Source organism: Lepisosteus oculatus, chromosome 27 (genome assembly GCF_040954835.1).
Source record: "Lepisosteus oculatus isolate fLepOcu1 chromosome 27, fLepOcu1.hap2, whole genome shotgun sequence".
NCBI lineage: Eukaryota > Metazoa > Chordata > Actinopteri > Semionotiformes > Lepisosteidae > Lepisosteus > Lepisosteus oculatus.
The window spans coordinates 5,838,584-5,851,864 of NC_090722.1; the positions used below are offsets into that span (position 1 = coordinate 5,838,584).

Below are 13,281 nucleotides of genomic sequence, written 5' to 3' on the forward strand. Positions count from 1 at the left end.
AGCAACAGCTGAACTCCTGGTCAGTGCTGCGGCGCCTGTGGCCCGTCTGCGGGGGTGTGAAACACGTCTGACTCTGAGCAGCCCGCTGGAGAGCTGTGCCGAGGGGCACCCTGGGCTCTGCTTCTCACGCCAGCGTGGCACCACTGAGGAGCAGAGCTGTTGGTGTTTAGGGTGTAAAGACTGGCTCTTATCACTCTCTCCCCGTCTTGACACACTATCACACACTCGCTCACACACACTTATACACACTCGCTCACACACACGCACAATCTCTCTCGCACACACTTACACACATTCACTGCTCACACACTTATACACACTCGCTCACACACACTATCACACACTCGCTCACACACACACAAAACTCCCTCACACACACTTATACACACTCGCTCACACACACTATCACACACTCGCTCACACACACACACAAAACTCCCTCACACACACTTATACACACTCGCTCACACACACACACAATCTCTCTCGCACACACTTACACACACTCACTGCTCACACAATTACACATAGAAACCTCCCACACACACTTACACATGGAAACCTCCCACACACACACTTACACACAGAAACCTGCCTCACACACCCCCAGCAGTCCATAAATACTCCGGAGCGCCGAGCTGCTGTTCTGCTGGGTGTCCGGGGCTCCAGGGGGACATGGAGAAGGTACAGAGACTGTTCCAGGTACAGAACCAGCTGCTCCGGCAGTGCCTGGCCGAGCTGCTGGGGACCTACGTCATGATGGTGAGTGTGTCTCTGTCCGCCTGTCCGCCTGTCCGCCTGTCCCTCCGTGTGCGATCAGGTCAATTCTGTCCCTCCGTGTGGGTTCAGGTCGTGTGAGATTGCTCCGATTCTCCCGAGATGTCAGCTGAGCGCGGGAATATTCTTCCTCTCTCCCCCCCCCTCCTCCTCCCTGCAGAGGGAAAGCACGGACTTTGGCCACAGCAACTAGCAGGCAAAGCAGCAGCTCTGTGAAACTGACAAGCAATGAGCCCCCAATGCACTCGACACAGCTCCGCTCGTGATTGGCTTGCACCTAAAATATAGCGCCTTTTTCTGGAGGAGCATCTTGATCTCAAGCATGGGAGAAACAAACCTGTTTGTGTCTTTCGGTAGAGCTCAATCTGTGCTGGTTTGTGTCTTGGAAAGTAGCAAATGAGCTGCTTCTGTTCCCAAGATATAGCGCCTTCTTTTTTCAGACTCTGTCTCCTAGGAACCTTAGAGTTAAAATTCGAGTTAAAAGTCAAGGACAAAGTGCTGATCCTGAAGAGGTACGTCCCCCAGTCCAGCTGTGCATGAGCAAGACACTGAGTAGTTAATGTACTTAACCAATACGAGGTGGCTCAGGACTGGGCTAGACTCCTAGCGCACGTTACTGGAACAGAGCGTTGACACTGAAAGAGAATTGCTGTGATTTCACCACTGATTGCAAATTGCTTTCTCGGTCTGTCCAGGGGGGAGGGGGGACTTTTTCCATTTGCATAACTGCCGTTTGTCTCTGTATTTTCTGTGTGCAATATCTTAATCTAATCACAAAATTTACCGTTGTATGTCTAAAATAGGAAACAATTGTGTGTGTATGAGAGCTGAATGTCTGGGCTCTGGTTCCACCTATTCGGCTGTGTTCTGGTTCCAGCTGCTTTGCCGTGCTCTGATTCCAGCTGTGCTTTGAGCCCAGGTGTTTAGTCTGTGCTCTGATTCCAGATGTTTGGCTGCGGTGCAGTCGCCCAGGTGACGACGAGTGGTGAGAAAAAGGGTGATTTCCTGTCCATCAACCTGGCTTTTGCCCTCGGTGTCACCTTTGCTGTACACGTCTCTGGAGGAGTGTCAGGTAGGGCACAGCTTTGTGCACGCTCACCTGTGTGTGTGTGTGTGTGTGTGTGTGTGTGTGTGTGTGTGAGAGTGAGTGTCAGGTAGGGCACAGCTCTGTGCACGCTCGCCTGTGTGTGTGTGTGTGTGTGTGTGTGTGTGTGTGTGTGTGTGTGTGTGTGTGTGTGTGTGTGAGTGTCAGGTAGGGCACAGCTCTGTGCACGCTAGCCTGTGTGTGCGTGAGAGTGTCAGGTAGGGCACAGCTCTGTGCACGCTCCCCTGTGTGTGTGAGAGAGTGTCAGGTAGGGCACAGCTCTGTGCACGCTCGCCTGTGTGTGTGAGAGAGTGTCAGGTAGGGCACAGCTCTGTGCACACTTACCTGTGTGTGCGTGTGAGAGAGAGTGTCAGGTAGGGCACAGCTCTGTGCACGCTTACCTGTGTGTGTGAGAGAGTGTCAGGTAGGGCACAGCTCTGTGCACGCTCGCCTGTGTGTGTGAGAGAGTGTCAGGTAGGGCACAGCTCTGTGCACACTTACCTGTGTGTGCGTGTGAGAGAGAGTGTCAGGTAGGGCACAGCTCTGTGCACGCTTACCTGTGTGTGTGAGAGAGTGTCAGGTAGGGCACAGCTCTGTGCACGCTCGCCTGTGTGTGTGAGAGAGTGTCAGGTAGGGAACAGCTCTGTGCACGCTCCCCTGTGTGTGTGTGAGAGTGTCAGGTAGGGCACAGCTCTGTGCACGCTCCCCTGTGTGTGTGTGAGAGTGTCAGGTAGGGCACAGCTCTGTGCACGCTCCCCTGTGTGTGTGTGAGAGTGTCAGGTAGGGCACGCTCGCCTGTGTGTGCGAGAGAGTGTCAGGTTGGTTGAGAGGGTATTACACTGGGACAGAATCTAAGAAAACAACCCCACAGACACAGCAACTCCTGATAGAAAGACACGTACCCACAATGGAATTGACGTTTTTTTGTAACTCAGATGGCATCTGCTATTGAAGCTACAAGTGACAGAACTGTGGGTTTGAATTTGCTCACCCCAGGTGTGGAGTTTCAGTTGACTGATTTTGGGAACAGCAATTAAAAATGAACTGCGACTCAATTAGATGTCCCCATGATGACAGATACAGAAATTTCTGAGTGTGAGCGCAGGGGTAAATTAGACCCCTGAGTGGTCTATATAAATGATTTAAGAAAAGTATTAGTGCTTGAGTGCTGCTGTGTTTGTTCTGTGCTTCCCCAGGAGCCCATCTGAATCCTGCGGTGTCCCTGAGTCTTTGTGTTCTGGGCAGGCACCAGTGGAGACGCCTTCCACTGTACATCCTCTCCCAGGTGACGGGGGCCTTCCTCGCCGCGGCAACCATCTATGTGGTCTACTACGGTGAGCACGGAGGGACAAAAAAGGCCTTGCATTGCATTCCTGTACAACACTGAGTCGAGTGTAGGAAAGATTAGTATGAAGACGAGGACAAGAAAGAAAGATTGAGTTTGACACATTCTTCACATCTGGTCTCAGAACATTTAGGGTTCAGTTGAATTGGACTGAATTTAATTAGAGGTGGGGATTCCACTCCTGGTCCCAAAACAGAATTTATTTGCGATCGGTTAAGCAGGTAATTAAATTATTTACAGAGCACTTAAAGAACAGGAATATAAATATCTTTCAATCCTCAAGGAACCAAAATCGCTTTAAAATGTTTGATCCCTTGCAGATAAACTTCCTATTCATGACCTTATTTTGGAGAATTACCTTGACTTGAGTGCTGTGGTGGGGAAAACCCCATGTTGTCAGCGCTCCACCTGTTGAAGAACCTCGTCCCGTTTTTTTTACACAAAGCCCGACCCGAGCCCCAGAGAGTCTGATTTATAAGCTAATTTCAAATCTTAAACTCTAAAAGCAGCATTTGACTCAGCTGAATACATGGTAACTAGCGATCTCGCTCCCTTGACGCATAATCTCAATTGCCCTCAAATGGTCTCTCTGAGCAGCTTCACTCTGGCCCTCCGCCAGCCCACAGCACACAGACGGCCTTGGTCTCGGTTCTAAAAGACCTTCTGTGAGACTCAGATCTGACTCTAGTTCTCCTTTGGCCCTGGTAGACCTGACAGTGGTGCTGGATTGTCATGAGTATGGGACTGGAGCAGCTCTGAAATAGACTTGAGTGTATTTTGTCAAACCATGTGCTGCCGTTAATAGTTTTAGATCCAGAACTACCCCCCTCTCTTCAGGTGTCCAAATCTACGGCCTGTTTTTTCCCATGTGTTTGCTCCCATGAGGGGGCCATGTTGGCAGAAAGGGGATAGGCTTTCATTTCGGTGCAGTGACGTTCAGTTTTGTCTCTCGGTCTCGTCCGACCCCCCCATGCGGCGCCTGGATTCTGTCAAGCGGTGTGAGTAAAATTTAGGCCTGCTTGAGCTCAAATTTACCTCACAGCTTTCCTTTCCTGGAGCCTGGAACAACCTGGAGCCTGTCGCCTCAGACTCCGCCCTGCTGAGCTGTGTTTTGATGCACAAAGGAAAGCCATCTGTCAAGCCTGCATTCATCTCAGAAATATTGCCTGCGTTCGGTCTTTCCTTCGTTACTCTACTGCAGACACCCCGATTCAAGCCTTCGGATTACTGCGCTGTCCTTACAGTGATGCCGCTACCCCGCTCCTTAAACACACTTCAGATGGCCCACAGCTCAGCTGCTAGTGTCCGTGGCTCTGTGGTCACATGGCCCCATCCTGACACTCTCCACCACCCAGCGCATTCTGTTCAGGGCTGTGGAGTCCCCTCCTCCCAGTGCCCTAAGACCCAGACTCAAAGCTCCTTCTTCTTCAGAAGGGCTTTTACTCAGTCGGTTCTCTCTCTCCTCTTCTTCTGCATTCCAAAAGCTTGATTTTGATTGTGCCAGTTCTTCTCCCTTCTCCCTGTTAACTTTTTCCTTTCTTCTCCTGCCAACAGCTCTGAGATGTTACTTTTAAAGGCGCTACATAAAATAAAGTTTCTTCTTATTATTATTATTTAAACTTTTAAAGCCCTGGGCACCAAATTCTTATCATCTCTCCCTGTTCCCTATGCACGGAGCTGGGCTTCGAGCAGAACCCGTCTCACAGGTCCCAGTGTCTTCCAGCTGCTCTGGAACTCCCTCCCTGCTGGTAGGAGAGTAGTCAGCTGGTTTACAGGCTTTAAATCCAGACTAAACATTTGTCTGTCTACGCCGGCTTTTCATTTGTGTTTTGCCAAATTAAATGTGTGTTTTTTTCTCTCTTCATTTAATTGCTGTTCAGTTGTCATTTAGATTGTTTTTCGATTCTCTATCTGGCTCGTTCTGTTTTATCCTGAAAGTGCCCCGAACACTGTCTGCATACTACAAATCCTTCTAATCCTTCTCATTGAACGAATCTCCCACCTGATTGATCAATAGCCAAAAGGTGCTACTGATCTGCAGGAGAATACGGTTCAGGCTGACTCGGATGTCTGGCAGGATTTAAAATCCGGATGTGCTGATGTCTGTCCTGTGCTGTGCATGGTGTTGCCACACTCTTACAGTCCTCAGTTTAGTGAGGCAGGGCTCTGTAGCAGAAAGATGTGGCTGAAGCCCAGCTGTCTCTATGCTCCCTCTAGAGGCCATCATGGAGTACTGCGGAGGGAATCTCACAGCGACTGGCCCAAACGCCACTGCTGGCATTTTCGCCACCTACCCCTCGTCCTACCTCACCCTCTGGAACGGGTTTGTGGACCAGGTAATACCCCCACACCCCTCGGCAAGGTCGTCTAGCTCCTGACCGGAGGGTCCCGGGTTCAATCCCAGGTAGGGGCAGGCGATAGAGCTTGCTCCGATTCCTTCCAGACGGCTCCCAAGTCCACTCAGCCTGCTTTCCGAGTGAGTACCAGGGGTTAATCCTGGTAACAGGCCGGCCGGAGCTTGATGCTGACCACATCACCTCCAGTGTCGGATGGGCAAGTGATGGGCCCCTGCCCCCCTTCCCCCCCATGGGCCTTTATGGCCTGAAAAGGGACCTATCTACCTCTCTCTCTGGAGTGTCCAGTCAGTCATTGTGTCTGTATGAACCCCTCTCTCTCAGTGCAGTGTTAATGTACTGGAGTGTCCAGTCAGTCAGTGTGTCTGTATGAACCCCTCTCTCTCAGTGCAGTGTTCATGTACTGGTGTTTCCAGTCATTGTGTCTGTATGAACCCCTCTCTCTCAGTGCAGTGTTAATGTACTGGAGTGTCCAGTCAGTCAGTGTGTCTGTATGAACCCCTCTCTCTCAGTGCAGTGTTAATGTACTGGAGTGTCCAGTCAGTGTGTCTGTATTAACCCCTCTCTCTCAGTGCAGTGTTCATGTACTGGAGTGTCCAGTCAGTCAGTGTGTCTGTATGAACCCCTCTCTCTCAGTGCAGTGTTAATGTACTGGAGTGTCCAGTCAGTGTGTCTGTATGAACCCCTCTCTCTCAGTGCAGTGTTAATGTACTGGAGTGTCCAGTCAGTGTGTCTGTATTAACCCCTCTCTCTCTCAGGTCATAGGCACTGGGATGCTGTTGCTGTGTGTTCTGGCTCTGGGTGATGTCAATAACAGCCCAGCCCCCCCGGGTCTGGAGCCGGTGTTGGTGGGATTGGTAGTTCTGGCGATCGGCATCTCCTTTGGGAGTAATTGTGGGTACCCCCTGAACCCCGCCCGTGACCTGGGGCCCCGACTTTTCACCTACATTGCTGGCTGGGGGAGCGAAGTCTTCACGTGAGTCTGCCGTCATGGCTCTGAGGAAAGGGACTGGGGGAGCCCAGAGTCTGCCCTGAGGGAACCCCAAATCTTTGCCCCTCATTGTGGATCTGCTCACCTGCATTTCTGCTCGCAATATTTTCTAAATAATGGCAGCAACATTTCTAATAGCTTTAAAACCTGATTTAATTATCAAATAAAAAGTCTTAACCAGTCTTAGCCAAACGTCTTAAGCACGATTTCCTGAAAGGGGTTTCCCCCACTCCAAAACAGTTTCACTGTGCACACTTGTCACTGTCTTCCTTTTGTGTGCCCCTTAGAAACTATTATTGCAGTTCACCAGCATGGAAAAACAGTACAGTGCAGTAAAGCCCAGTAAGATCAGGGTAAAAACACAGTACAGTGCAGTACAGCCCAGTGAGATCAGGGTAAAAGCACAGTACAGTGCAGTCAAGCCCAGTAAGATCAGAGTGAAAGCACAGTACAGTGCAGTAAAGCCCAGTGAGATCAGGGTAAAAGCACAGTACAGTGCAGTAAAGCCCATGAGATCAGGGTAAAAGCACAGTACAGCGCAGTCAAGCCCAGTGAGATCAGAGTGAAAGCACAGTACAGTGCAGGAAAGCCCAGTGAGATCAGGGTAAAAAGCACAGAAAAAAACAGGCCTGTTTTTACCCTCTTGTGTTTTAATTTACCCCCCTCTTTCCCTCCTCCTCTCCCGCAGGGCTGGGGGAGGCTGGTGGTGGGTGCCTCTGCTGGGCCCCCTGGTGGGCGCGCTGACAGGCACGGCACTGTACCAGCTGCTCATCGAGCTCCACCATCCCGGGCCGGGGCTCGGCTCGGGCGACACCGCCAGCGGGCAGGCCCCTCCCCCGGAGGAGGCAGAGCTGGGGCAGACGGGCGAGAAGGGGGACGAGAGGCAGGAAGAGGGCGAGGCCTGCGTCACCCACCGCCTCTGAGCTCCCCTGGGGGATCAGCGGGGCTGCAAGCAGGGGCCCAACGGGAAACACCTGCCACAGGGAAGAGCTCTATTCATCAGCAGGGCGCACCGCCTCTGACCCGGGCCAGACGGCCAACAGCAGCGCAGGACCCCTCCTCTTCCTCTTGAGCCATCAGGAGGTGTCCCTGCCTTGGCGGTACTCTTGCTCTCCCATGGCTCTGATATCGACTGCGATTCCTGCCCGAGATCCCCAGATCCCGAGATCAGTGGAGCCGTGTATCCACCAGCGCGGATCTAAAACTGCGTAGGGTCGGAGTCTGAACAGAGGAGCAGGTCGGCCAATCCCAGGCGCCTCCTGAAGCCCAGCTGTGCCCAGTCGCGCAGAGACACTGGTTTCCTAGTGCATCATGGGATACGGGGGGGGCACGACTTGTCCTGTAATCTGGCACCTCCCACAGCGCCTAGGCAGGCCGCAGCCTTTCAGATTCTGTTCACATCGCCTGAAGATGGAGCACATCAGTGCCACATCAGCGGCTGCGACGTTTTATTTTTTATTTTTGTTCATTTTGAATAATCCTGCATCTTGCCGCCTGTGATTCTCCTCTTTAGTTACACCCCCGCGCCGTGTGGTGTCGCAGGCCCACGCCGGCTCAGCCCTGCGCGACTCGACTCTGCAGGCGCGGTGAGGTGAGGTGGGCCCGAGTCCGCTCCGTGTTCCGGCGAGCGGGGACCCGCCGTACCGAGGCTCGCCGCTAGAGGGCGCCAGCGCGCCAAGGAAACCCGGTTGGGGGGGGGGGTTTACAGCCCCCGGTATCCGACTCAGCGTAGAAAATGCGTTTCAACACTGGACTGAGGATGGAGGACAGCAATCAGCAGCCAGCCGGTCACAGAAGGGCGCGCTGATTTAATAAACAGTCTTTCATGGCTTTAGCTGTCTGCATCTGACTACGCTGCCACAGGTAAAACTGCAGATGCTGCGTGCACACTGTTCTACAGTATTTTATTAGACGTCTGAGACACTGTTCTACAGTATTTTATTAGACGTCTGAGTTTTATAAAAAAGCTATTTCCACGTGATATGTGGTGAATACCTTCGTCTCGTGACCTTATCCTGGAACTCATTAATTAACAAATAATCTGATATCCAAATATAAATAGATATGTTATATACCTCAATACTGGGCCCCTTGCTCTTCAGCTTTTACATGTTTCCACTTGGTCAGCTTTTAAGATCACATGGCCTCAGCTATCATTTCTACGCTGATGATACTCAAATGTACATCCATACCAAACCTGACACTGATGTGGCTGTCTCTGTTCTATCTAATCGCATCTCTGACATAAAAACTTGGATGACTCTAAATTTCCTTCTTCTTAACTGTGACAAGACTGAAGTCATGCATATTGGCACCCCCCCATCAACTTTGTAAAGCCAGTCCTGTAACCCTATCTGTAGATGGGTCTGTACTTTAAAGACACCTATAAAGGCGCTATATAAAATAAAGTTTATTATTATTATGATGTATCTGTAAATAGTTCAAGTAGGTGGCTGCGTCAGCATGCGTAAGCTGCGAAGGAACAAGTAAAGGTTTATCCCCTGCCTAAAGAAAAAAAAGGAAACACCACGTTTCTGTCGTGGAGCCTTCTGCAGGTGGATGCGCGCACAAGACGCCACCTGCCCCCGACAAAGATGGCGGCGGCACGCGCCTCAGAGCCCTTCACTTTGAACTTTCCCGCCTCGATGCGTCACTTCTGCTCTTCGCGAGCTGCGAGGTGCTCGAGGCGAACAAAATCCGCCCTTTTTTTTTTCAAAACAAAAAAATCCGCCGTTGATACCGCTGTCTCGCAGCGGCCGGGGGAGAGAGAGAGAGAAAGAGAGAGACCGTGGTGTTGGGCGGACGAGAAAACCCACAGCCTGAAATAGAGCAATGAGGGGAGAGAAAAAGAGCAAAATGACAGAGGACTGTAAAATAAGACGGCTTGCAGAGGCAGGGAAGGAGGAGGTACGCAGAGCCCACCCCTCCCACAGAGCCGCTAGCTTTCTCCCCAATCCGCTGCCCGTGAGCCGCTGACGAGCCGGGAGACCGGCCCGGCGCCCGACAGACACGACCGGGGCGGCTGCTGTTACTCCATGGGCTAGCCAGCCCGAGCATCCGCCCCCCCTGTCCTGTCCCACCCTGTCCCCACACCCCCGCCCCCCTAGGCCAAGACGAGCGCCCCGGCTGAGGCTTGAACCTCCGGCTGTGAGGGGGGGGGAGAGAGAGAAAGAGGCGGAGGAGAGAGAAAGAGAGGAGGAGAGAGAGAGAGAGGGGGGAGGAGGCGGTGGAGGAGAGGATGTTATCGCCTGCCTGAGCCTGCGCTTACCGGCGGATTTGGAAAGGTAAACTAACCCCCCTTTGCCGTTTTCGCGATTGCGAGTGACGCACGGTCGCATCTCCGGTCCTCTCCTGGACACGGTTGCCATGTACCGGGCCGGGCCGTACCGCGGTAAACCGGACCGCTGCTTGCCGAGCCGAGCCGAGCCGAGCCGGAGCTGCGCTGTGTGTTGACGGTGTGCGTGTGCGCGTCCACGCGTGGAGATCGCAACCACGAACTTTCCACGCGTGTCGCCGTGTGTGAGCGCGTGTTTGCGCCGTCCTGCGGCGAGGAGCGGTAAGTTAGCAGTCGGCGGGGTTCAGGCGGCGTGTTTGTAGATCCTAAGGTGTCACACAAGTCCCGACTTTCCCCCTTGGACACCGGCTGCTGGCTGCTGGCTACCTCGGCGTGGCGATAACGACGCGTTCCGCGAGGTACCTGAGCCTGAAATCGAACCCTTGTCCCGTCCTGTCCCTGGGCTCAGAGAGCGTGTTCGCGCTGGTCAACCCTTAATATCTTTTCGCCGATCGATCGATCGATGAAGCGATCGGAATCGTGACCGCGATGAGCAGAGGCTCGCCGATCAGCAGCTCTCTGCCACAAACACCCGAGCACTGCTGCCGTTGTTTCTTAAAACGTGTAAAACGATTACAAAGCGATCCCCTAGGCTGCTACACTGTACCTGGCTGAACAAGCTTTATCTTTAACTTCCTGGAGTGTACATTGCACATTCATAATAGCCGGGTTTTAAATAATCATAATTCCTAATAAATGTAGTCATGGCTCGAGTCCTCTGCCTGCCTTCACACTATTTTGTTTGCTGTTTGGTGTTTTTTTTCTTTGTTCGCAAATGAACAGGATTTTTAAAAGGCCTTTTGCTCCCTGGGGTTGGAGAAGCTTAAAATTAGCCCAAAAAGTTATGTTCTCTTTTTTTTCCAGGAATGTAATCCAGAGATGTGAAACTGTGCCAAAAATGTACTTTTGTATTTTTTTTTTTTAATTTAAAGGCACAGCAATTTTGGCCTCTCCTCGGTGGCTGGCCACCTTTTGGGAAGCTGTGGTTTATTTTGTGCCAGTTCTAGTTTCTGGAGGAATCCTGGTGTCTCTGCAGGTGCTTCTGGTTTCATAAAAAGCAGCAGCACCTAAACTGGTCCAGTTAAGCCATTAATGAGCGCTGTCAGGCTGGAATCAATACCTATAAACACAGCAGTCTTCCAGCAGAAAGACTGGGTACTCCTGGTGTGTACCAAGAACCCCTCAAAAAGTCTTCTGATGTCCCTGTCATTAAACAAACTGGAGTCTCTGCGCCCAGTAATATCACTGTGATTAAACACACTGGAGCCCAGTAACATCACTGTCATCAAACACACTGGAGTCTCTGCGCCCAGTAATATCACTGTGATTTTACACACTGGACCCCAGTAACATCACTGTCGCTAAACACACTGGAGTCTCTGCGCCCAGTAATATCACTGTGATTAAACACACTGGAGCCCAGTAACATCACTGTCAGTAAACACACTGGAGTCTTTGAGCCCATTATCATTACTGTCATTTAACACACTGAAATCTCTAAACCCAGTAAGATCACTGTCATTAAACACACTAGAGTCTCTGAGCCCAGTAACATCACTGTGATAAAACACATTGGAGTCTTTGAGCCCAGAATCATTATTGTCATTAAACACACTGAAGTCTCTGAGCCCAGTAACATCACAGTAATTAAACACACTCCAGTCTCTGAACCCAGTAACATCACTGTGATTAAACACACTGGAGCCCAGTGACATCACTGTGATAAAACACAGTGGAGTCTCTGCGCCCAGTAACATCACCACTGTGTTTAAAAGCAGTGGTGATGAAGGAGTGTTCATGTGAAGATACAGAGGAGCTGGACTGAGTGTCTGTACAGTGACTCTACAGCTCTGATGATGATGAAGGAGTGTTCATGTGAAGATACAGAGGAGCTGGACTGAGTGTCTGTACAGTTACTCTACAGCTCTGATGATGATGAAGGAGTGTTCATGTGAAGATACAGAGGAGCTGGACTGAGTGTCTGGACAGTTACTCTACAGCTCTGATGATGATGAAGGAGTGTTCATGTGAAGATACAGAGGAGCTGGACTGAGTGTCTGTACAGTGACTCTCCAGCTCTGATGATGATGAAGGAGTGTTCATGTGAAGATACAGAGGAGCTGGACTGAGTGTCTGTACAGTTACTCTCCAGCTCTGATGATGATGAAGGAGTGTTAATGTGAAGATACAGAGGAGCTGGACTGAGTGTCTGTACAGTGACTCCCCAGCTCCGATGATGATGAAGGAGTGTCCATGTGAAGATACAGAGGAGCTGGACTGAGTGTCTGTACAGTGACTCTCCAGCTCTGATGATGATGAAGGAGTGTGAATGTGAAGATACAGAGGAGCTGGACTGAGTGTCTGTACAGTGACTCTACGGCTCTGATGATGATGAAGGAGTGTTAATGTGAAGATACAGAGGAGCTGGACTGAGTGTCTGTACAGTCACTCTCCAGCTCTGATGATGATGAAGGAGTGTGAATGTGAAGATACAGAGGAGCTGGACTGAGTGTCTGTACAGTCACTCTCCAGCTCTGATGGCGATGAGCAGTTTTGAAGTGAAGCACATGGAACAGCTGGCGCTGAAGCTCTGCCGAGCTCCCCGTGTGCCCGGCCCCGCGCGGTCGCTCCCGCCGCGTCCCATTCTTTCAAAATCCTCCTGCTGGCCCAGGTGGTCCCGGCTGTGTGAGGCGCTGGGCGTTGTTCCCAGTGCAGCCGAGGTCGGGCAGCCTGGTCTGCCCCCAGGCCGCTGTCTGCAGACTGGCCACGCTGTGCTGGCTCTGCCGCCCCTCCGCTCCCGCCCCCTCAACGAGGCTGTTAACCCTTCCCTGCCGCTGTCCCTCATCGCGGCTCGGGGCCGAGCGCTGCTGTCTCGCCACTCTGGGGATCTCCAGGCTCGGCGCCGGTCCGCTTGGAGCTCTCCTGCCCTTCCCAAGTCCCCGTGGGTTCTGTGTCTCCTGCTCTCGGCGTCAGGACGGGGCTTGGGTCTGCCTGTGACCCCAACATGACTGGACAGACCGACTGACTCGGTCGGCCTTCACAAGGACCGTTCGCCTTTCCCAGAATCGTTTAGCAGGGGGGAAGGATCCCAGGGCGGAAAAAAAAGGCTTTTGCACAGATTGACGTGTCCCTCTCCCTCTCCAGGCTCTCCCATGGGAATGCTTGGCGGAAGGGTCTTTGCATGGAGATGTTCCGAGAGAAGGCTCCTCCAGGTAAGTCCGGTCACTTCCTGTGTGTGGCTCTGGGCAGGAGATCTCTCTCCCAGCATGCAGTAGTCCGATGCCCTACCAGCCGCACGCTGTGTTGGCAGAATATTAGTGTTTTCTGACTACTTGGTCATTAAAGGCCGGAAGAGTAGGGTGTCCTGCCTGGACTCCACTCTGGGCTGGACAGTCC

At 52.0% G+C, this 13,281-nt stretch overlaps 1 protein-coding gene across 1 annotated transcript; it reads left to right on the forward strand.

The window, feature by feature from the left end:
* Positions 1 to 424: 424 nt before the first annotated feature.
* On the forward strand, positions 425 to 8,752 carry aqp10b (aquaporin 10b). Its single transcript, XM_015368732.2, has 6 exons — positions 425 to 762; positions 1,723 to 1,849; positions 3,058 to 3,195; positions 5,424 to 5,542; positions 6,319 to 6,536; positions 7,240 to 8,752. The coding sequence occupies exons 1-6, from the start codon at positions 676 to 678 to the stop codon at positions 7,472 to 7,474; spliced, it is 924 nt and encodes a 307-aa protein (XP_015224218.2). The 5' UTR covers positions 425 to 675; the 3' UTR covers positions 7,475 to 8,752.
* The last annotated feature ends 4,529 nt before the right edge of the window (positions 8,753 to 13,281 follow it).

Excerpts from the sequence above, each read along its gene's own strand:
- aqp10b (XM_015368732.2), top strand. The coding sequence starts at position 676 with ATGGAGAAGGTACAGAGACTGTTCCAGGTACAGAACCAGCTGCTCCGG. Across the intron at positions 3,196-5,423 it reads CATCTATGTGGTCTACTACG|AGGCCATCATGGAGTACTGC; the intron begins GTGAGCACGGAG and ends TGCTCCCTCTAG. Across the intron at positions 6,537-7,239 it reads TGGGGGAGCGAAGTCTTCAC|GGCTGGGGGAGGCTGGTGGT; the intron begins GTGAGTCTGCCG and ends CCTCTCCCGCAG.